The 25,006-nt window shown below is 38.6% G+C and overlaps 1 protein-coding gene across 1 annotated transcript in view; it reads left to right on the forward strand.

Moving 5' to 3' along the window:
• The window catches only part of SLC2A9 (solute carrier family 2 member 9), a gene marked incomplete at both ends in the record, with an annotated part of 94,766 nt that overhangs the window by 8,886 nt on the left and 60,874 nt on the right, over positions 1-25,006 (forward strand). The window contains 4 exons of the mRNA XM_080343609.1: positions 982-1,142; positions 3,523-3,647; positions 5,003-5,148; positions 18,499-18,631. Of these exons, the coding sequence (XP_080199735.1) occupies positions 982-1,142; positions 3,523-3,647; positions 5,003-5,148; positions 18,499-18,631 (565 nt within the window). The remainder of the gene's footprint in view (positions 1-981; positions 1,143-3,522; positions 3,648-5,002; positions 5,149-18,498; positions 18,632-25,006) is intronic.

Genomic DNA, 25,006 nt, shown 5'->3' on the forward strand with positions numbered 1-25,006 from the left:
GTTACACAAGTGTGCTGTGCCCTTCTGCAGCAGTGACCTGCACTGTATCCTGGCCAGAGCATCAGACACCATGGTGGCATCAGAGCTTTGCTTGCGTTCAAAGTGGGAAAAGCATAAAAATGAGGATGCCTGACGAAAGAGAAAGTAAATAGGTGATGTCTCTGCAGGTGATACAGAGACTTAAAAAATGTCATACTGGAGCTACGACAACTTTACCTTTTAGAAAGATGAAGAAACTTTGGTGTAATTAGACATCAGGGAAGGGAAGTTGTTAGAAGGCATTCTTCAAAAACTTGCAGTTGGGCTCATGTGAGGAAAGCAGAAAAATAAACTCTGGCACATTGAAGGTGTATGTATGTGAGCAGTGAGCGGAACTCAGCTGCTGTGCAGTAACTTTCCAAGCTCAGGTGGTGTGATTTGTGGAGTCTCCCTCTTTAGAGGTATTAAAAAAGCTCTGGGCATGGTCCTGGGCACTTGACAGTATGTGACCCTACTTGAGCAGTGGGGTTGGACAAGATTGGCCTTCAGAGGACCCTTCCAACCTCAACCACTCTGTGATTCTGTGTCTGAGCCCTTAACAGCACTTTGGGCTGAAATGTTATATATGTGTACACAGTAAGGCTAATGCAAACTGTTGTTAATGTTGTACTGATAACCAAAATGGTAACATCCATGCTTTGTAGGAGTTTCTCTTTTATAAGCCTCTTCTACACCCATGTCTACCTGGTTTTTTTTCCCCACCTGTTTTTGACTGGCATGTAGTTGAATGTATGTGTGCTTTGACTGGTTCAGTTAGTCTGTGTTGTAGCTTCATCTAGAAGTGAGTGAGACCTCACTTTTTGGAGAAGGAAGATAGAAGAGCAAGGATGATTCCTGCGAATGAGCTGCTGTTTTGTTTTAGTGGTGGTTTTTTTAATTATTATTCTGTCAGTTGTGTTCTTGAAGAGTAATTTTACATTATTATTATTATTATTATTTCAGTTTATCAAGAGGTTTTACAATGAAACTTGGGAAAGAAGATATGGCTTCTCAGTGGATGAAAGCACGCTGACTCTTCTCTGGTCTATAACTGTTTCTATTTTTGCCATTGGTGGCCTTGTGGGTGCCATTATTGTCACCCCAATTGTGAAGTTCTTCGGACGGTAAGTGTATTGAAAGACTAGTTTCTAAAGCAGTTTCTCACTTTGTCTCTCTAGAAAGAGAAACAACACCACCTCTTCACCAGAATGCAAATTTAAACATCTTCAAATTATGAAAGCTCAATTCTAAGAGTTCTGAATTTCCAAGAGTAAAACTAGTACCTTTCTCTCTGGCCTTAATGTGCATCATTTGAGTCACAGAAGCCATTTGTTCTGAATGGGCAATGGGCTGAGATGTCAGAGGCTGAATAGTCAAGAATGCAACAGGAAAATACCATATAAAAGGAAAGATTTCACAAAGGATCAGCAGACTCTTGTTTCAAGAGTCTGATGAGTATTTTACAAATAAAGCTATCCACATCTCATTTACTTCTCAACAACATTTGTTTGCATACCTTCCTTGTGTCAACTTAAAATACAGTTTGAAGAACTAAACTAGGGTGAAGTTCGTGTTTGGTCTTCCCTAAGCTTGGGGATGCCTTCCTTGCTCTATGCAATGCAGTATCTGACCAAGTCTTCACCATAGGGAACGTGGGTATTTTAGGAATGTTCGTGCTAGTGTGTATTTGCATTTTTGCTGCAGGTACTAACTAGATATTTCTGCCAAACTTTTGTTTCATACAGTCTTCCAAAGAGAATTTTAAAAGTGATTTGTAATTTACCTCTGTTTAGAAAGGCATGAAAAAAAAGTCATTATGAAATTCATCTTAACTGCTCATTTGTCTTTTCCTTAATTATAAATTCTATATAATTTGATATTTTTTGCTCAATTGAGTCACTGGAGAAGATAATAACAGAAGCTTAAGTATGTAACCATCCAACTCAACTGTTCTGACTTGTCTGGGCCGCCAGACTGATATATCGGTACTGTAATTGAGGAGCAGAACAATAAAATACTTTGCTGTTAAACTGTTCAAGGGTAGGTTGAAGAGATGTATGCATGATGAAGTGGAGCTCCATTTACAGTGGTGCAGAATAATGAACTAAGGGGAATCAAAAGCATTAGGCAGAAATAATGTATGACTTTAAAAAGAGCAGTCTTGAATCATGTTGCTGCAAGGTTAATAATATAACTTCCAAATTACTAGAGTCCTAGACCCTACTTACTTTGAGAGATGTAATTCTTTCAAAGAGAACCTTCGTCCACACAAATCCCATGTTCAGATGTGGCTTTGGCACTTCATAATTTAAATTCTCTTCTACCAAAGAGCCGGTGCTGTTGAGTAACTCGAACACCCAGAGTGTTATGCTCAGGGGATTGCTTAGGCCACTGCCAGGGGGGCATTTGCAGGAGAGGGACAAGACCTTCATCTTTCAACAAGAACCACTGCAGCAGAGCTGTTGATCTTATATCTTTAAACACTCATCTTCCATGTGTTCAGGAAATAAGACCTTGTATGTTAGTGTTTGAATCTGACTGACAAAGGCCCGTGAAATCCTATGTATAATTTCTTTTGTAAAGTGTTTCCTTCTGTAGAAGTTATGAGACTTACGACTCACTTTTGAATAAATGAGTCCCCCAAACGTGAGCAGAAAGTTCTGAAAGATGAAAACTATGAGAAATACAGCTGTTATTATAGTGCAAATGAGAAATTGAGATTTTTGAAAAATTTAAAATACATTTTTTGTGATTTTATGTATGTTTATTTAATGAAGTAATAATTTTCCATAAATAACATTTATTTTCTTTGAAAGAAGTATTTTTTCACGTTGTATTTGACTGCTATAGAATGAAATAATTTAAAAATTGGAGAAAAAATGTAAATCTGTATTTTGATTAATTTTAATAATTTTTGGAAAAGGGTAGATTTTTGTCATGCCAGTGAGCTCAAGTGTTTTTCCTAGCTCTACAAGTAGTAAGTAATTTTCCTCAATGCATGTTTTTAATATCATGGGTTTAAGGATGAATTACAATGACATAAATATGTCAGTGCTGGGAAGTTCTCAAAATGGCAAAAACTGTATGTAGCATAAAAATGCCTGTAGTTATATCAGCTTATTGCTATTTGAAATATATTCTCTGGTTCCTACATACATACATTTACCCAGAGTATGCTTGTTTATATTCATATACAGAGTCTCTGGCAGGGCACTTGGGTTCTTAGGATGTTCAGGATGGCTAAATGCTGTGCCTTTGAAGTACAACTCTTTAGTTAACTGTGATATGTTTTATTTTAGAGCTGTGGTATAGATTTGGAACTGTGTCCATTTGGGTATAGTATTGTATTTTGGAACTCTGCACAACATGTAAGAGGCAGTGTTTGCTAGGCACTTTTTGGTTTTATTTATGGATATTTAAGAATAATAGCCTAGTATGCTTTGAAAATGACTAGATTTAACTGTTATGTTGCTGGTATGTACAAAAAATATATTTTCCTTTTAGGAAATGTACATTGCTGCTCAATAACGTGTTTGCAGTGACAGCTGCTTTGTTGATGTCCCTCTCCTTGCTGGCGGGGTCATTTGAAATGCTCATACTGGGCCGTGTGATAATGGGTGTTGATGCAGGTAAGCTTTATCATGCCGTACGTATCTGAAATGCTTGCGCCATGCATAATCTTTCTCCTATGCCCCAATTACATCACTCTTTACATTAAAGAGGCATTTCAGGGACTAGCCACACTGATTTTGCTGGGACAAAACGGCAGAATAAGCATTGGGAGATGTGACGCTTGGAGATGACACTGGAATGGACACTAGCTACTGCTGTCCACTCTGGTTGTTCCTCCTCCTTTCCTACTCCAGCCCTGATAGAACATATCTGTCTTCGTGCCATGAAGATCCTTTGGCTAGGAGGGTGTAGTCTATTTATTTCAGCTGCTTGCTGCTGTGTGTTTAGAAGTTGTTGGATCCCATGCTAATACCAGTAGGATGAAGTGGAAGCTTTGGTACATCACCATTTGCTTCTAGCAACGTGGTCTTCGTGGTTTAAAAGTAAATCAAAGAGGAGCTGCTGCATCGGAAGAGTCTTGCAGCTAGCAGTGAGGCTCTAAACAACTTCACAGATCACTAGATGGTGATAAATACTTACCTATTGTGGAGACAGACTTGATGAATTAACATGGGTTTACACTCTAAACAATGGAAAGTGCTCTGACTTTTCCTTCACCATGCTCCCTTTCTGGCAAGCTTTGGTGGTGGTGTTAGTAAGCATAAACTTTGGTTGTTTGACAGTGGATGTGTCTGTCACTTGCAATGTAAAGTTCATGGGTAGTTTTGGTGCTGACTGCTAATTTTGGTCTCAGATTACCACCCAATGACCCAACTTCTTGAGCTGTGTAAATATTGTCAGTATGCTAACCAGGGTCAAGCGCATTTGTTTTCTCCTGGCTTTGAGCAGCATTTTCACCCTTATTTTATGGCTGCTTTTAAGTGTTCTTTGCAGCTGTAAGCCTGTATTGAGAGGAGCATCTGCTAATACCATTTACAGTAAAAATATTTCATCTGACAGTGTCTGCTTTCTCTGCCTGACACATGGTTATTTTATTTTTCCTTACCTGGCCCAATGCTAACATTGTGCTTGCTTTGGGATGTGCAAATATAGATCATAAAATCCATCCTCCTGATGATTCTCATCTCTGAGTAACCTTTGTGCTTCCGTCAAATAGCAGCCTACACACATCACTGTAGATCTGTAACAGATAATCAGTCCCATGGTTATTTAATGGTGCAAGAGTAATTAGACATACAGAGAACATAACTCATATTATCTGTGGATAGATACAGATCTGTTCTCTGCTTGTTTTTATGCTGATCTTGTGAGCAGATTAGCACTCAGACTGCTTTCAATAGATATTTGTTTCATACCTGGTATAATGAAAAGGCGATCTGACTTAACCTGTGATGTTTTCCTTCCTTCATAGGCATTTCTCTGAGTGCCCTTCCCATGTATTTAAGTGAAATATCTCCTAAGGAAATCCGTGGTTCATTGGGTCAGGTCACAGCAATTTTCATCTGTATTGGTGTTTTTACTGGTCAAGTTTTGGGGCTGCCAGAAATATTTGGGCAAGTAAGTATTTAACAGATGTTTTCTGTGAAAGAACACAAGCATGCTTAAAAATGGCTATGTTTTCATGTTTTGACTGAGTTCCTTACAAAAGTGGAAAAGCGAAACGTTCCTTTTTTTGTTTTGAAGCACTTTGAAAAGTGGTTTCTTCCATATCTTTTAAAAGCGTGTATGTGTGACTGAGCTTGGTAGACGTGGCAAGCAGCTTTAACAGCTTGAGCAGTTTGTGTGTGTGCATATGCAGATTTTCCCACGCCCCCCCTTTCTTGTTGTACATTTACTTTTGCTGGTTTCCAGTTTCCTTGAGTATCATGGAAGTGCTTAAGAGTTTATGCATATTTCATTTATAATTTTTCGAAGTGAGATAGAAGTGAGAAAGGCCTAGTTAGAGTTTATATGAGAACCTGAATACAAAGAATGTTGCCCAGTATTTTTAATGCTGCTTGTAATGCAATCCCACTTTTAGACTAGGAGGTGAAGTAACAGAGTTAATTTATACCTTTATGGAAAGAGATTATTTGTTCCCGTAAAAAAGGTTATCTTGCTGTCGTAGACTGAGATTAACTTGGTGGCCACTGGATGTCGGCATTACTCTGAATAAATGAAGTGTAGGTTTATTCAGGCTGACACTTGGAAATACTTTTTGTCTGGAGATGAATCTTAAAAGCAGTGTGGAGGAATAATCTGCAGCAATCCTCTCAGAGTGAAACCTGAACTAAGAATCCCTTCTGACAGCAAGCAAAAGTAGTAAACTGTTGATAAGTGAGGAGAGCTTGTCCCCCTGTGTCTATCCAAATTCAAGTACTTCGTAAATATATGGTACCATCCTCCCTGACACTTTTTATTTTTGTCTGACGGGCTCTCCTATTCTGTCCTTTTATCCTTGGGCTCACTTACCCTGTCCAGCTCTCCCAAAGGCAACGGTTTGATTAAACTTATCCTTTATTGAAGGACACAATACTATGCCTGCCCCCACAAGCAACAGATTTTAGGCAAAAGCTTAAAATGGCTTTCACTGACTGTCATTGTGGCTTCTACAGATATCTCTTCTCTTGCTTCGAAAGTTGGTGTGTTACAAACGAGTGTATTAAATGTGAAGAGGCTCATTCAACTGCTTAGAATATATGTCAGACATTATGTAGTAGGGGTGTTTGTTTTTTTTGAAACATGTGTATTTTAAAGGTGAGGTGTCTTGAAAATTAGTATTTCCCTGTTAAGTCTTTCAGATATTTTGAATAGGAAATACTTTTTCCTTGGTTTCAACACATTCTTGCTCCTTTTTTTCTTCTTCTCTTCCCTCCTTCCCAAGTATTGTCACTCCAAATTATGGAGGTTGCGTTTCTGCTTTTACAGCCTACTTTAGTATGTGGTTAATTAATATTACACTATTAAAGATAGCCATTAATTTATGTAAGAAGAAATATACTTTATCTGTAGCATAAGTTATTTTCAAGAGGGGTAACATCAGCATGTAGAAGTAGCAAAGTTTTGGCTGGTGTGAATTATCATATTTCTAGTAGAGATATTGGAGCCCGCTTGTATTTTCTGATGGAATATATGGGTGTATTTTCTGTTTAATATATTAATAAAATTTAGCACTGAGGGGAAACCTCAGGCTGTTTGAAATATGATTCCCTAGTGCAGCCTTATCTTTCTTCGAAGGCTTTATCAAAATTTCTGTTGGCTTCAGTCAAGCCAGGGTTTTCTTCCCTACCTTCCTGTGGTTCCCATTGAAATCAGTGGGACTTTTGCAGAGACCTGCAGTCGCTGCCAGAGGACATTCCTACAGCGGGTACGTGTGATGAGATCACTCCTGTTGAAGCTGGGAGGCAGCAAACATGGTGTCCTTATCCTGAGTTCTTTAGTCCTTGCAACACTTTCCTCTCTCCTCTCCCCAGCGAACACCTTGCTCAAATTTATCTCACTTTGTTTGATCAACTTCAAACGTAGGTTCAAGACATTTGCAGTCTATTTTCTAGTTGTGGGCTTCTCTCTGATTTATGTCATGTTCATTAATGATGTAGGAGCTTCTTATCAAATCATTCCCGTATTATTTTTTTTTTGTCCCTTTTATTCTGTTAGAGAAAGCTGGTTTGCATTTGAAGTGAGGCCAGTATTCCAGATCCACAGCCACCCTGTTTTGGAGACAGCTGTGCATTCATGGTGTCTCCTTGATTTCATCTGTAACTGGAAAGCAAACCCTTGCTTTCCTCAGAAGGCTGAGGTCATTTGTGTTACACTTAAGCCATTCTGTAATATGCCAATTTGTAGTATAATTCTACCTTTGTAAAATTCATAAATTGTTTAAAGCAAATAGACAGGAAAGTTTTGATCAGTAGGAGCTTGTCGCCAGCAATCACCGTTCTGTGCAACTGCTTGCAATGGCATATGGACAAACACCTTTGTGGGGTCTGTCTAACTATGTCCAGCTTTTTAATGATTGTGCCTTAAAACCTTGTGGGTGTATTTTTTTTGTTGCTCTGTGGTTGGTTGCTTGTTTCTATCAGAACTGGTTGTAAATAATACTAGTTACAAATACATCTGTTATGGTTTCATAACAATTTCCCCCAGAGCTCTGTCGTGTTTCTGTAACTTGTAAATTGAGCAAATATCAAAGAGGTTATTAACCGTAGTATCTAAGCAGGGATGGTTTTGAAGAAAGGACGGACAAAGATTGAGGTGGGCATCTCGCTGGAAGAGACTGGAACAGGAGTGGACATGGGGAGGGCTGCAGGCATGGCCAAGGGTCTGTCTTGTAAGAGATGACAGCACCATTGCTCGTGTGGCCAGGTAAATAAAGGGAAAGGAGAGAAACTGACGAAACTGTGTTAACATGAGATCAAACTACTACAGAGGGGGCAGAGTAGCTTAATCTCTAGGACAATATTACAACAAGAATAACTTTTTATAAATCCTGCATGAGTAATTGCATGCTGAAATTCAGCATAGTGATTTTTCAAACAGACTCCCAGCTGAAGTAGCTTGAGCAGAAAATTTAAATTGGAGCTCGATGCCTTTATCTGGATTATATGAGGTTGTTGCTTTCAGTGGTTCTGTAGAAGTCTTTCCACAGGAAAGGAAGGTATTTCTGTAGGCTGTGGGACATAGCATTACAAGCCTTTATTAACAACCTAATTGATAGTGTCCTCTGTTATGGAACACAACAGTGTTCCTTTGAATGTGGATGTGTGATAGAAATACCTCTGAAGCACTGAGTGTTACTTGAGGCAATTCAGAAAGTCCTGCTTTTTGTGTCAAGCAGGTTAAGCAGCCCCAAAGTGATTTTTCAGCGATCTTTTATTTATGAAGACCACTTTATGTGCTGGTGTCCTCTCCACCACCCTGACTGCTGAGAGATTTGTGCTTGTTTCCATGTACTGATGTCTTGTTTTAGCCTTCTATAAGCCAGAGCCCTGAATCCTTCGGGAAGCCATGGCAACTGTAGACGACAACTTAGTGCTGGCCCACAGGAGTGCAGTCATGTTATCTGCTGTAATGTGGGCACCGAGTCATTGCTACTGCCTATAAGATTATTTAATTTAGGGTGTTTTTGATTGTATAGCATGTGCAGCTTTCCATACATCTGACTGAAGGAAAAATCCCGATACTAAGATAAGGAGGAACTGTTTCAGACCTGCTACTTCTTCAGACACAGCCCGTCAGGTGTTTCCGTTCTCTCTGTTGCTGCGATTCTGCAATTTAATCACCCAGCCCATTTTCCTGACAGATTGCACCCTGCAAAGCAAAGGCCAGCGCATTGTCAGCTTCAGTTTTGAAAGTTCAAATTTACGCTTACTGTCTTAGGGGAATATTGTCTGGCCTGATTCTGGCATATTCCTTGTATCTGAGGTATCTCTCTGACTCACCCAGTTCCTCCTGCATGTGGTGTCCTGCTCCATGTTACTACTTTAGGTTACTGCTTTAGGTATTACTTTGTAATGTCCTGTCCTCTGTTACTACTTAGGGTAGTAACTTGTAAGTGTTGCAGACTACAGGGTTATCTCTTCTATTGCTTCAGCTTGTTTACTGAAGAGGGATTTATTCTTTCCTTAAATGACAGAGGATTTAGTTTATGAATACATTGAGCCACAGTTATTAAATTAATCACTTTTTTTTTTTTTTTAATACATTGAGCCTCAGTATCTTTTTCATATGTGTACAGATATGAGAAAGGGGAGAAAAAAATGTTTCACAGCATGCATGTGTATTCAGCACCCATAAAACTGGAATTGGTGCCTTTTGCCATTTTTTCATCAGACTTGTGCTTTGAGCCTCTTTTCCCATGGTGTGTCAGGTTTTGTCAAGCTGTAGTTGGTGCACCCAGAGTTGGCCCCAGTAGCTGCTCCAGCTGCTTCTCTGACCAGAACGGCTGTTTACCATAGGTAGGCCAGTGGAGAAATAGATTTTGTTTACTTTGAGAACTGCTTTTTATCCATTTCAAGTGTTTCTATGTCATGTTGCCCACAAGCTGATCTAACTATATTGCACTATTTCATAGTGGATAGTACGTCATCCTAAAAACCTTGCTATACTTGTGTCCTAAGACTTCTTAGTGAAACACTTTCTGAATAATCCCTATTGCTGCTGTAAGTGCTTTTAGAAAACAAACAAAACAAACGAACAAGAAACGAGCAAACAAAACAAACAAACAAGAAATGAGCAAACAAAACAAACACCTCCCCCCCAAAAAAAAAACAAACCAAGCCAAAAAACAAACAACAGTAGAGGAAACAGAAAAACTGTAAAATTCCTGATGTGTCCATCTCTCGAGGGTTGCAGGTGGTTTTGGTCATCCTGCTTTAAAAAGAGTGTAATTGAGCAATACAAGATACAGGAGGAAGCAGCAATGATCAGAGATAGGAAGTGGCTTCTTGAGGAGAGAAGGCTGAGTTAAGGCTCAGCAGCTCTTATGGACAACTCTGTGCTGGGTTAATACTTAAAGTAATACAAAACAAAGTACACCAGAGAGGACTCAGAATTTATCTTTTAAATGATACACTTTGTCTAGATTTCCTTTTTTTCTTTTTTTTTTGGTAAACACCTTTAGAATCTGCCCCATTGCAGAACTGTTGTGTAAGTGGTTGTGGTTACAAAATTTATTTATTAGGTGTTGTCTTTGTCATTGAAGCAACATGAATTACACTTTTACATTCCACTTTTTTGAGGAATTTGAGAAGTTTTAATGTATATCTGGCTGGATATTACCTGTTTCTAAAAAACTAGTTAGCTGCAAAAAAAGTCTGTGACATATGGTGATAGTGGCCAAGCTGTCTTTCCCCTACAACTGATTATTTTAGCAAAGCTATTCTGCTGTTGATACAAATATCAATTTCTACAGCAAAATGAACTAAATTTGGGAAAGGACTAATGAATTTAATAGATGCTGTACTATATCTCCAGTAAGGTACAAGATCTCTGTGATGAGTCCTTTTCAAGTTAGCTCTTCTTTATCCAAGTGGACCTTGCTAAGGAATAGTTGTGATTTTTTTTTTTTAATTTTTATTTTTTCTTTAAATCAAACTAAGAACTTCTGTAGATGCAACATCAAATTCTAATTTTTTTTTTTTTTTTTTGCAAGACCTCTTAAAATCATATACTTGAAGTGATAGATAGTTGTGCATTTAGGAAAGTTTATATAGGAATTTTTCATTTCACTTTACCAACTTCTTTTTAAAAGGACTCTGTCACTTGCAGTGAAATAGACAGTGATGAAACAAGTAGTTGTACAGCTTGTGCAGCTGAAGGCTGTTCTGAAAACTAAGCTTTGATTTTACTTGTCAAATCTTCATTTTTTATTGTCTTTTTTCCCTTGTTTCTCTCTATTTTTATTATTTTTTTTTTACTGATCCTTCTTCCTAAGACTCTTGACTGAGATTCAAGGATTCCTTAAAAGCTGTCAGTAAATTATAGATGAGAAAATAAATCAATTCAGAATTGTTCTGGGGACCTGCAGCCTTCAGGTGGACACCAAAGACAAAATGATCCGTTGGAGATGCTCTTGAATCTTACACATCGGCATGGTAACACAAAGTGTGAATCAACCCGTTTCCCCATATTTTTCTGTGAGCTCTTTTGTTCTATATGTTTATCTTCCCCTTGAGCCATGATAGTGACTATAGTTAAATATATTCATCTTTCAACATACGACTGAGAATTTATTTCAGAATATAGAACCAAGAGCTCTTGTGGCAATAAGAGACAGGGGAGAACTTAACACAAGTGAACTCTTGTCACTGCATGAAGCATCTTGGAAATGAAAGCAGCTTGTGCCTCATGGGTGCGTGCTCTTTACAGAATACAAAAGAGTGTTTGCAGCTTCTGTTAGAGTAGGACAAAAGCATCCACTAGTTTAGTGTTTTCCACAATCACTCTAATTCTCAAAGTGTCCCGTTTGCGATGATTCAGAACATTTTTCTTCACCTCCCACTGCAGCCCCAGGAGGATGCAGGTCTCTGGAGTTGTGTGTGTCACATCTCCCAGTCCCACAGGGACATCTGAGGTACCCTAGGGCATCAGAACGATACTATATGCCTGTGTTTGAGGAACTGAATCTTATCCACTTCAATTATTTTAGTGTACTGTTTTGTATTTTATTGTTTGTGGAAATTAACCTGAGTCTACATGTATAGCTGAAAGGAAGTTTTGTCAGAAATTTTGCATAGCTCCAGTATACCTCTAATATTTCTTTCTAAAGAAGCTCAAGTATATATGGTGGCTGCTAATAATAATACCATTTGAAAGCTCACAATTTCACGTTGATTTTCGCAGAAGTGTTTACATTTCTCAGAAGTGAATAAGCAATGAAGACAAATTATGCCATTCAGGTATTCAGTAAAAAGCTAGTTACTACTCCAGTAAAATGTTGGACCAAAAAGTATCTTGGGAACTTCTAAAAGACACTTTAATTCTCCCTCTCAATATGTACAACATGATCTAACGTGCAATTCAATGAGCAGAATGTCATGAGATTTGGACACCAACCACTTTCAAGGCTGTTTTAAGTCCTGATCTAAAGGTGGTTTACTCAGTAACAAAAATCTTCCAGTCACTTCTGTGAATTTTAGATTAGGATTGTACAGCCTTAAGTCTGGTAACTTCAGGTACTGTTTAATACCTGGGAAGACACTGAGACTTGAGTAATCTTGTTGTCAGAACTGTGTCTGCAGTAGTGACCTACACAAATAAATACCCATGTGGGTGCAGAACAGAGTTGAAATATATGTACTATCTGGGTTGCCTTTGTTTTAAATGAGAAGGCAAGCAATTCATAACTCTGTTATTAAAATATATTTTGACAGAAGTGGGTTGCAGGAAGGGTCATGTAATGAGAAAATCGTATCCAAAAGAGATGCAGCTGTTAGACGGGGAGGTTAGTGTCCTGCTCTGCAGCAGAGGAGGTGGCAGAGCAGGGTTTGATGGGGTATGAGGAAGGTAAGAGGAAGGTAACTGTCTGTACTTTAGGTGAGTAGCTGGTCTGAAGCTTGAGATCCAGGAGAAATACTAATTTCTCAGCTGCTTCATGATCATCTCCACTGTGACCTACCCTTGCCTCAAGGAAGAAAAAGAGAATGCAATAATGCAAATAAATCAGTTCTATCTCAGTGCTTTTTCCGTCCTTGGCCCCAAGCCTGTGAGGTTGTTCTTTACATTTAGGAGTGTTTTCTGTGACATGTTAACAGATTAAGAGAGAAATGCTTGACTTCTGCAGTCTTCTCATCTTTACACACCCACGTGAGTCTATTCAGTCTGTTTTGAGCAGGGATTTGATTATTTCGTGGGGCAAATGGAATATTTCTGATATGAAATTTTTGTGTCAAATCTCTACTAAAGAGGATAAGATACAATTACTTGAACAGAAGTATATAGTATCATTTTGATGCTCTAGGGTACCTTGGTTATCTCTGTGGGACTGACAGATGAGATACAGAAAGCCCCAGAGACCCATATACTCCTGGGCCTGCAGTTGGAGGCAAGGCAAGATACTTCAGGACATTTAGCAATTATACTAGCTGTAATTTTTTTTGGCTGTGCGCTTGTGATTATATTTTGCCAGACTAAAGTTTTAAATGTGTTCTTACTTCTTTATTGGAACTTGAAAAAGAAGAGACTGCCAAATCACTAGTTCCTGGACTTCTTTAGTGTCTTGCATTGGGTGCAATAGGCCTTTGTCTCTTTGTTCACCACATATAAAAGGGGTAAAATATCATGCTCCACATGCGAAGGGCTCTATACAAAAAACCTAATTACTGTTTGTAAGGCGTTCAGTGCTGTAGTAAACATATCATAACTCCACACCTCTAAGGAATTAATTCCAGATTTAATATTTAAAGGAGTTTGGGATAGCGACAGGTTAAAAAAACCAGTCACTGAGAGATCACAGTTTATCCTGTGCACTGAATGAGAAAAAGGGAGAGTATTTTTATCCTCTGGCAGTGCCCTGTGTCATCCCGTGTGCCGGCGGCTTCCCAGGAGGTGTTTGGGTGCAGGAATTTCCCCTGTGGCTCTGGAAGAGGCAGAGATGTGGGAAACATGCCCTGGGGCAGCTGGGGTCAGGGATGCTCAGCGGAACATGGGGGTCTCCACAGCAGAGAAAAGCAAACTCAGGGCAGAGAGCAAACGAGGAGCCTGACTGTGGTGTACTGCTTGATACTCAGTTGGGAATGGGACACTGGGATGCATCTCCAGATTATGCTTTGTAAATAAATAAAATTACTTAGAGAGAGAGTAGAGCTCATGGAAGCCATGTGTTTCCTTACTTGATGCTGTTATTCATCTCGTACTGAAATAGTTAATGGTTCTCAGTAGATCTTTCCAAAAAAGAGTGCCTATGTACAGGGCAGTACAGCACTTCTTCCTACATCTCTGTATCATACTGTCAAGGATTCAGTTCTCCCTTTTTAATTTTTATATATATATATATATATATATATGCATAGTCTTAGCCTTTTCTGTGTTGAAAGTGTTTTCAAATTTTACCAAAATCTTCCTAATTAGTGAAAATATTACATGTAACCATGCTTAAAGATGTCATTGGACTTAATACGGATGAATAGTTCAGCTCTCAGCAGTGCCTGTTGACATTTGCCCATGCCAGTTTCTTTTCCACCTTTTAATTGTTAAAGTAAGTTCAATTTTCTGCATTTTAGCTGATTATTCAGTGACATGGTGACCTTTGCTTTACTGTATTCCAGCAGAACTTGATCTTGTCTAATTTAGAGTTGGTAAATCCATGTCGTGCTTTATACATTTCTTTTACCCCCCGCCTTGTATTTTTGCAGCTTTGCACTTTATTACATCAACCTTTGAATGAGTCTATAGCTGTCAAAATCACTCTACTGTTTAACTGTCTTTTGTAAATAGATCAAGGTTGGGTTTTTCACGCTCCAGCCTAAGCAAATATCCATAATGTGACAGTTCAAAATTAAAATCTTACCATCTTGACATGTTATTTGTAGTGATTCTGAGCAGGTGATGAGTCAGGTCCCCTGTAATTAAAATATTTCATGCTCTTTTAAATTTTTCCTGAGATAAAATGGGATGCGGCTGCTTTCATTTCTCTCAGTAGCGCCTGTGTGCTTCTCCTTACTGATGACAGCTGAGGTAAAATGCCGATGTGTCTTCTAAGTCAAGCCTACGCTGTCTTCTGCCTTTACCTTGTTATGGCTTCTGAGCATTGTGCAAGTTTGTATCCTGTCCTATGCCTTCCTAAAGAACTTGAGGAACCCTTCTTTTCTCTGTATCCTTTCCTTCTCTTCGTAGGGTCTAATTCAACTTGATTTTCAGCAATTTGTATTTTATACTTTCAGACCAACAAATGTAGCTTTTTTTTTTTTAATGGACCTTTTAAACTAATTTTAGTCGTCCTGTTTCTTTTCTGTAGTGGGATGAAGAATTTGAACATGGATAATGTAAATGAAGAGAAAAGCAAATAGAACACTTGTTCTATAGCATTGAATAGACATCGTCTGAAACCTTTTGAAATGAATGGAGATGTTGCCATTGATTTCAATGACTTACTGATCCACTCATGCCAGAAATGGCAAGTTGGAGCATATTTATTATTTTTTTACCTTGAAGTTTTAAAAGTTAGTGTAATAAAAAGTAAACCAGAAATTTTTCATAGAGGAAGCTCAGTGTCTTATGCAGTGAAAATAGAGGGCTTTTTATTATACTGTCAAGGTCTGTTTTTTATCGTGAAGAATAAGTTCAGAAGTTCAGTCTGGTTCATAGCTGTTTCAAAATAACACTTTCAGAAGAGTTATTTGAGAGAAATATGACCGACTGAAAAACGATATGCTATGCGAGGCTTTAAAAGGGGTAAAAGCTTATTCCAAGTATTTCTCCATGGATTGGCAGCATGTTAATAACAACAATATAGAGAAATGACTTTTATTTTTTCCTTGAAAAGGTGTTTTTGGCATTGTGGAAAATACCTACAGGAAATACAATGTGCTGATCAAGAGTGTAAGATTTTTATCTAGAAGTGTTGTAAAAAGTTCTAACATCCTAACATCCTATAAACTTTTTTATATGGTACACAGCAAGTGTATTTATATTATGGGATATAATGATAGAGATTAAATAAGACAAGGGATTTTTTAATGACTTTGTGTGAAAGAAATGTCTGCTTCCATAGAATAAAACTGATCAGCTATACCACCTGTTTTCTTAAGTTATTCTTTAAAAGCAGATACTTATTTTGTTCATGTGATTTATTAGTTTTTCTAAAAGTCTAATCTATGTTTAATTTTCTAATTTTTAAAATAAGACTGAAGCTAATTTTTTTGTAGATTGTTAACTGCTCTCGATTCTCTTGTGTTACGTAAAGTTCTCCACTCTACTCCATTTAAAAAAAAATGAAATTAAGAAATAGGATCTAGAAGTCCTCATGGTAATTGAGGCTCTTAGTAAGACTCATAACCTTCAGTTTTGAATTGGTTGAAAAGCCCCTTGTTCAAGTTGTTTTCCCATCCCAGGAGATTTAGAAAAGAACAAACAAACAAAAGCAACCAAATAAAACACAAACAACAGCCAACCAAACAAAAACCCCTGTCACTTAAAGGGCATATGCCTGAGAGTTACTAAGTTATCTCAGGCTCCAGTTTGGGTTCCGGGCTTGGGTTACATCATGTACTGTGCAATACATTGTGCTTTAGCAGTGGCATTGCTGAAGTGGGAGAATGTGAAATACAAACTATCAGCAGGAAGTAGTTTGGGTGCTTTTGACCTTTGATTTTACTGTGTAAAATGATGTTGAAATGAAATTTATCCAGCTCCGTTTAGCGAAATTTGAGCTCTGAATGGGTGTATTCATTCTGATGAAGGGACAGGATCCAACCCCCCAGTTTCTCTTGGAGCTCAGTCAGCCAGATGCAGCACAACCTGTCTTTGATCTAGCCAAGCTTTTGAAAATGTGCTAGACATGATGCCTGAACAGCAGGCCTACTGAAGTCTTAGCAGGCTTTTCAATTAAGAACCAAGTCTCAAATTAGAAAACACTGAATTAAATAGATGAATGCTGAACTTGGAGAAAACTACTAAAAATTTCATCTCGGCATTCAGTTGGAACAGAAGGCATCTTAAGAACAGGGACAGAGTGAGGGCCATTTTGCAGGGGAAAATAATACTGCCAACACCTTTCTCCCTCAGCTACTTGAAAGTGTCCTGTACAGACAGTAAGCCCAGAGAGCAAGAACTCTCCATGCTGCCTTTCCAAGCCTTTTCCTGAAAGACCTTTGCTCAGGTCACCCTCTGTAGCTGGTTTTAAATAATGAATGTTTGAGGATGTTGACAACTTAGTTTCAGTTGATTTTAAAGAAAATTATCAAAGTCAAGTTGTATCTTGTCAAAGTCAAGTTGAAACCTGCTAGTGGTTGAAGAGATTCCTATAAATTGTGTTGGATAGTGCAGCACCTTGTGCTCTTCACCTGTGCCACAGCTGGGCTCTGGCAGGTTAAAACTGCCTAGCTTCTGTATAGGGGACTTACCAGAGAGGAGTCATCCATGCTTTGCATTGGTGGAGATACTGCAGATGGCCCTTGTGTTTCAGGTGCTTGCTGGAGACTTCCAGCAGATTACTTGCAATGCAATAGAAAATGTATTTTCTGTTTCATGGACTTGGGAACAAGACGATCAGTGTTTCATTTGAACATCTGAGCTTGGTTAGCTAATTCAGAGTGGGAAACAGTGTAATGTATAATTCTTAGTTATGGTACCATAGAACCAAAGGATGTCTTTGAGGTCCTGTGATTCACTGATAGAGTGGTTGGTCACTGGAACAGTTTCCCCAGTGATCACAGCACCAAGCCTGTCAGAGCTCAAGGAGCATCTGGACAATGCTCTTACTCATATGGTTTAGTTTCAGGTAGTCCTATAAGGAGCAAGGAGTTGGACTTGATGATCCTTATGGATCCCTTCTGATATGAGATATTCTATAATTTTGGGCAGGAGGACAGGTGAAACACCTTTTTTATACTTAAATTAGCATGGAAACCAGATTAGGTGGTGAAATCAATGGTTGCAAGAGAAAACTCTCATAAAGATAACCTCCCTCTGGTTAGACAGGTATCTTGTATGTTGTTAAATTATATCACTGTCTTAAATTGTGTTGAACTGTATATGTCCTCTGTTCTCAATGGAAATGAAAAACGCATGACTGTGTGTTACTTGTACCTGTAAGGCAAATACTGTGTTTTTCCAAGTAGAAGAGGCTTTTGGTGAGACCTCAGCCCGAGCTGGTTCATTCCCAGCAGCTGTGAAATGCTGAATGGTCACTGTCTGCACTTCCCCAAGAACCACAAAACTGTGCTGAACTCTAGATTAGCTGAACAGTTATCAGGATTTTACCCATACTATGATAATTAGAGGATTGAGCCAAATGGGTTTTTTTGTTGTTGTTCTTTTGAGATCAGTTAGATTAGACTAAGAGACAACATGCTGGTATAGGTAACTATATGAAAATAGTGTACTGTTGTTTAAAACTAATGAGTGATACTATTGTGAGTGGGGATGACTTGTAGAATATATATTTGAGTATATGTAACATTTTTACATGTATAGTTGTTGACACTGAAGGAAAGGAAAAACATGTTATATATTGCTGTTTTCCAGCTTTCCTGCCTCTCTCTTTCCATGGTCAGTCAGCTCATGGCTTGTGTTGTCGTCCTGGGCCATTGAGTGAGGTGATCGGAGCTTACTAAAGCTTAGCTTACTAAACTCAGGCAGAAGACATCACTCTGCTCACTGACACAACACGTTGAACAATGAAAAGTTACAGCAATTCCCATCAAAGCTATTTTTCTTCCAAGTATCTGTGAGAAAATATTACTGACTTATGTTTGCATTACTTTGCAGGAGTCTCGATGGCCTTACTTGTTTGGAGCGATCGTTGTTCCTTCATTGATACAAGTCGTGATTCTGCCTTTTCTTCCTGAAAGTCCTCGTTACCTCCTACTTGAAAAACGTAACAAGAGCAAGGCAGAAAAAGGTATGGTGTGTTACTTTCTTGCAACAAAGGATGTGTATTGTAGGAATGCAGGCTGGAAGTAATTGTGGTATTAGTAAAACCAGAATATTCCAGTAGGCAAGCTTCTCTTTGCAATTATTTTTCTTTCATATTTTTTGTCTCCGTGTGTGTAAATGTAACTCTTGCTTTGATTTTTTTTTTTTTTTTATTTTAAGAAATTAAATTCTCCAACTAACTAACCTATATAGCATTATGCATGGTAATACAAATCTGACCAAATCATTCTGCTGTTGTGCATCAGCCACTATCCGCAGGGTTCATTTGAGAGGGAAAGGTGGTTTCTGTCTTCATGACTCTCCCTTGTCTACGGTCTTTGCAGTCTGATTAGCAAAAACACTGATTCTGTTGCTGGGTTTTGTTCAGTAGTCACTGCGTTTGACCATGTGTTTCTGTAACTCAATAAGCTTTGTATATCCAATAAAAGCACCATACACTTATTTAACTGAAATTTTTCAGTGCTTCCATATTGCTTGCTGCAGTTTCACAGACACAGACCAGAATAATTTGTTCTTACTTTAGGTTGTATGTATAAAATAACTTGCTTGTGTGATGATAGCTGCTGTATACTCTGCCCCAGTAATATTGCTATGGTCAGTTGTAAGTTCCAATATATCATCATGTTAAGGCTGAGAGAATGTTGAAAATTTGTTTTTACTTATTATAGGGACATGCTAAAAATAGAGGTGTACAAAGATGGAAAGAGCCTGATTATAATACCAAAATGTTTGCAGAACATAACTGCTTTTAAAATTATTCCTGAAAACTTTATTTGAATATAACCCTTAATGTTTTTAGTCACTAACTAGTTGCTTACAAAATTACTTGCAAATTGTGAATCAGTTCCTGAAACTTAAATTTAATAATTTTTTAGCATTAAATTAATGCAACTTAGTCTATCCTGTTTCTTCTACTCTGAAATGAAAAACTGTCCTTTTTTATTCTGATCAGTACCCTGAAATAGAAATGGCACACTAATGAAGAGACTCTCATGTTGTCTCAGTTTTAATGTTGGAGTCAAGTGTTTAAAGCTCCAGCAGAGTGTTTAAAGAAAAAGAGAGAGAGCAAATGGAAATAGGCTTTGGGGAGAGTACTTTCGCTTTACAGAATCAGCAGAGATTTGGTGAGATAGAGAACAGCTTTTCCAGGGATGGCAAAGGAAGGGGCTTGCTTGCCAGCTGTGGTCCAAGCACCTTGGGGCTGGCTCTTGGGTAGGAACTTCTGCAGCAACACAGCTGGGCTGGGAAGAAATACCTTTGGGTGCCAGGTTTAAACTGGCTCATTTCTACCTGAGAAAATTGTAAATGTATTTCCGGAGCTATGGCTGGCAAAAAGTCTGTATCTGCAATGCTGTTGTGTAATGGCACACTTGTTGTAGGCATCTCTTGGAAACACTGCCACAGAACCTGAAACTTCCCCACTGACAGTGAAGCTGGGCCTCACATAGGTAGAATTTAAAAATTGTAAAAAATTGGCAGTAAAGTAACACCACCTGCCTTGAAATTCACACCATTTACTGTTGCTGGTGATGGGCCAGCTGAAGTCTGGGATGCTTTAGTGTACATGTTCTGAAATGATAGGAAAGCTGATCTAGAAGCATTAGAGTTGGATTTTGCAGTAGAAGACATCAGGAAAGCAAAGTTACACCTTATTTGGTAACTGAGTGGAAACGAGCTGTAGCAACTGGCTTGCTGATTACAAGAAAGTAGCTTTCAGGAACCACCCTAAAGACTATTAATTTAGACACTCTGAGAAAAAAACAAGAGGCCGAAATAAAAAACTTCTCAAAGTAACTGCTTCTCAATAGAAGCTTTTGAACTTGATAAATTCTAAAATAAAAAATTAATACTGGTACATGTTGTAGTACAGAGGGAAACTCAAAATGAGTGTAGTCAATAGAGCTTTCGAAACAGGGACTGCTGTTTCTAGACTGATATTTGCAAAGGACTGTAGGGCAGTGAGGTGTAAACATCCCCTGAATTTCCCTCTCAGCCCTTGCCTATCAAGCACCCACCCCTGCGTCCAGAACTGGCCACCCTGTTGCACAATCAAAGTAGCCTGTAGGATATCAGCTGCAAAATAGGTAGGGATGGTTTTAAAACATCATTTTGAAGTTAATGATCCATAAAATCTACCTGCAGGGCAGCATACCACATCATCTTGTACTTCTGTGCTGTAAAGTATCTACATGCTTTATTACGAAGCATGTTAGGAACACAAGAAATTTTCTTACCATTGCACATGCTTTGTAATCCCTCCTCTTCTAATGTAGATTTGCAAGTGTTAGTATCTTTGGATCTCTGTTCAGCATGGGTACAGGCGGGGAAGGAGTTTGGCTGATCCATGCAAGGACTGGGCAGAGGACACCAGTGATGTTAGCCGAGTGCAGGGGTTTGGAACCCTTTTCCCTGCTCCAGAGCACTTGGAGAAATCCAGGTTAGGCATGAGCCAAGCCTCGGATATCTAGACTAATGCAGTGGAATAATGAATGCGAGTAGAGGGGAATTCACAAAATAAGAGGGTGAATAACTGTGAATCAATAATCATAAAAAAATCATCTGGATGTTAGCATTATCTACAAAAATGGAGGAGGGAAAGTCTGAGAGACCTTCTCTGGGAGACCAGAGGAGTTTGTGGGTTATTAAAAAACCTACTGCTTGTGAGCCATATAATGACGAAGTGGTATTCTCCATTTTAATGATAATTCTTTTGAATTATTTGCCTCCTAGGTTAAATCTGCATATTAATATCAGAAATGTTGAAGTCCATCTTCTGACTAAATCCTTTTTCTTTCCCCCAATGGATCAAGGCTATTCATGCAAATATACATTTCACGGTGGATTATATCTTGTTGGAGAAAAATAAAACTGTTATTTGTAAAAGGTCTGCTGTATTTAAAGCAGATGACTACATTAGTCTTTATAAAATACTCTAAAATGTACGTGCATGTCAAAGCTTCTAAAATGGAGATGACAACATTAATCTTCTTAATTGTTTTAGAGCAATAAAAATCTGGTGGGATAATGTAGGTCATTGAGTTTCCACAGAGTTCTGCTTCTGCTTTCATCCCTTCCTTTTCTTCTGTCCTCAGGAGAAAACCACACTCTCAACTACTGAAATACTAGCGGCCTCATTGTCTTTTTGGCAGAGGTGTAAAAGAGCATAATGCCTTTAAATGTCAAATAAGAGACTGAAAGAGGGAGAAGGACCAAAATGTGTTGTGTAAGTGATGAAAAAAAGAGAAGCTATGATGTTAGATCAGGCAGGCCTCACGTGCAAACGTAAACCACACCACCACAAGAGCAGCTACTCCATAGGCACAGGAGTAGAGAGGCCTCAGATGAGTGATGTCTCGTGAGCTTCACTAACCAGGTTCTACCCGGTTCCCTGCTTTCCCCTTTCTCACAGTGCAAATGGTGCACGCTGATGCACCGATGTGTGGCTGATTAGCCACTGGGACACCGTGGCTGGTGTGCCGTTGTCTGCTGCCAAAAGCAAGTCTAGCAGCCGAGCTCTGCTTGTCTTCCTGGAGGTCACCATCCTGTGTCTGACTTCCTGAGACCAACAGGAGCTAAACTATCTCCCATATTCCCGTCTTGCTGCTGAATATGGGAGAACTGATTTATGTGTTGTGAGGGGAGAACGATGGACTGGATCAGCAGCAGAGTCTGTAAACCTGCTCTGCTCAGATGCTAAAAGTCTGGAGGAACCATCCCAGCTCCCCTCACAGGTCCTATAACTAACATTATTCTTTTTTGGTAAGAAAAGAAGGGAGAAAAATGCCTGGCATTTTACTGGTATAATCCTTCTTCATAAAGCTCACCAGACAGTAGAGGAGAAATGGGTATTCAAGTGGCTGAGGAAAGGAACTTTGGAAGGAGATTGTTATTCGGTTACTAGAGAGCAGTGAGAGTGAAGAGTAACAAGGATAGAAACAGGAAGAAAAACTTGCTGCTATAAGTACGTCAGGTGATTTACCATCCAAGTTCTAGAATGATAAGACAGGAATTTTACATTAATTGTCAAATAGTTGCATGCTGAGTGGACCACTGATCTATGTCTGTGGCTGTGACACAATATAAATAAAAACAGTAGTGGTGTAATAAACCAGACCATTTTTTTACTAACTACGTGGGTTATAAACACTCTCAGATGGAGAGTTGAGGGGTCTCTCTTGAAGAATGCTGTTACAAGAAGGAAACCTGAATTTTCAATGCAGCTGTAGTAGTTTGTCATGTAAATCAATACTGGAATTCAGCTGGCATCCCAGCTTGCCAGAGAACAAGAATATTGTTATCTCTTAAAGGTCAAATAACTTAGATATAATGTCACAGTAACATCTGTTGGTGACGAACAAAATCTGTTCATCTAGTATGTTCAGTCATACATTAAAACTCCCATGGTTATGAAAGAAGCACTGCGCCAGGTATGACAAGAAGTGTAGATTTAAATACTTAGGAAAATGAATCAGAGTGGATACCTTTTGATGTGGTAAAAGAGCGAGGCTGTTCCTGATTTTCAGAAAGCAGGTAGCTAATTTTTTATGAAGCCCCTTCTGGGGTCCACATGAAAAGGAGAGAGATTAAAGCTGAAGTTATAGCAGGAACAAATTGCTGCAAATCCAGTGATTTAAATGAAGTTTCTATGACTGACAACAAGAACATACATGATTTACTTTTGCTTATCTCTGCTTTTATGTCTCTAAGCATTATAAGCTATGCTTATGGGAAAGAAAGAGACAGCCATGACTACTGTTCTTCTAGCTTATGATAGAGACTCCATCTCAGATAGTTGCTGGCTGCCAAAAGCTGGAGTGATTGTGATGTGTCTGTTTTATTTTTGAGCTTTTCTTAAACGTCTCGTCTTTTACAAAGGATACTTGGTTCACTGAACCTTTGATACAACTCGGTTTACCAATTCTTGTGTTGTTTTAGGGTGGCATGTGGATATTTTGTTTTGCCTCTATCTCTTGACTAGCTTCAAATGAACCTGAACAGGCCTATTTTGTATTTAATATCTGTGAAACCAGACATAAGAACTGGTAAAGATGTAATCCCAAACTCATAGAAGGTGATAACTCACAGAAGATCGGCGAGTTCCTTTACTTAGAAGAATGAGGTGACACATGAGAAAAGCCTAAAGCCTTTTGCTTGCCATTATATTTACTGAATTGGAATTGCAAATTTGAGATTTATTCTTAAACTCTGCTATGCTACATGCTAGTAGTTAATTAACATTTTGCTAGATTTAAATAGCTATTTAAATCTCTTCTATTAATAGCAAGGTACATTTAAATTATTCTTTGGGCTATTCAGTACTCTAATAGAATTAGTGGTATATAAAAATAACTTTTTTCATTTTGTGAAATATTTTTTTATTGGTATGAAGCTACTACAGGGAAATTATTACAGATCCCATTCAAAAGCATTGAAGTTGGGTGAACTTTTTGCAAGTGCAGAGGCAACAGTGAAGCACCCCATATGTCTGCTGCCATCCGGAACAGCAGCCAGCATTAACAGGAGATGCTTGACTGCATCTGTACAGCCCTGTTTTCTGCCTCCCACAGTGGCCAAAGGAGATGCTGTTGAAGCAGAGCTTACACAAATCTTTGTGTTAAAGACACTGCATTTAATATACTCTAACATCAGTGAAATGAAAGTGAATGTCTCTGTGGGAAACAGATGACGATAATACTCACGCATCTTAATTTTTTTTCTTTTTTAAAGGCGTAGGTCCTATTGCCCAAACTACTACCTGTGACCACTTGTCTCTTTTCCTGCCTCTTCTTGCCCAGGGCTGGTTCTGTTCTATAAACCACACAATAGCATTTTGATCCTTTTAAAAGACTTCACAAAATTTATATGCTAATTCAGTCTTTACAATAAGAGCTGATTTCTTTGCACAGTCGTGGAAGTACTACAGTGGAGGAAGAATTAGTAATTCCCTATGTAGCTGGATTCTTGAGTCCCCATCTTCAGTTACTTTAAAGGCCTAATTGGCATTAAAGACAGTACCAACCTGATTTCTTTGAGACATTTGAACCACTTTTAAATATTTCACCTTTGCTTAGCTAAGAAGAATAAAAGCTGCTGGTGTAAATGGAAGGGTTTCCTATCTCTGTGCCCCTTGAATGGAACCACCCGCTTCTTTTGCCTTTTATAAGGGCAGTGCAACAGCTTTTGAAAGCTGAGCCTCTAGGACCTTCAGATCGAAGGGAATTAAAAAGAAAAATCTAAAAGTTTCTGGAACTGTGACTCCTTAGGTGTTTTTAAGCGTGACATGGAAATAAAACTTCCCTATAGAGAGAAGCAGCCAGTCACAGAGGGAAATGAGTCATTG

Source organism: Nesoenas mayeri, assembly GCF_963082525.1.
Source record: "Nesoenas mayeri genome assembly, chromosome: 4".
Taxonomy (NCBI): domain Eukaryota; kingdom Metazoa; phylum Chordata; class Aves; order Columbiformes; family Columbidae; genus Nesoenas; species Nesoenas mayeri.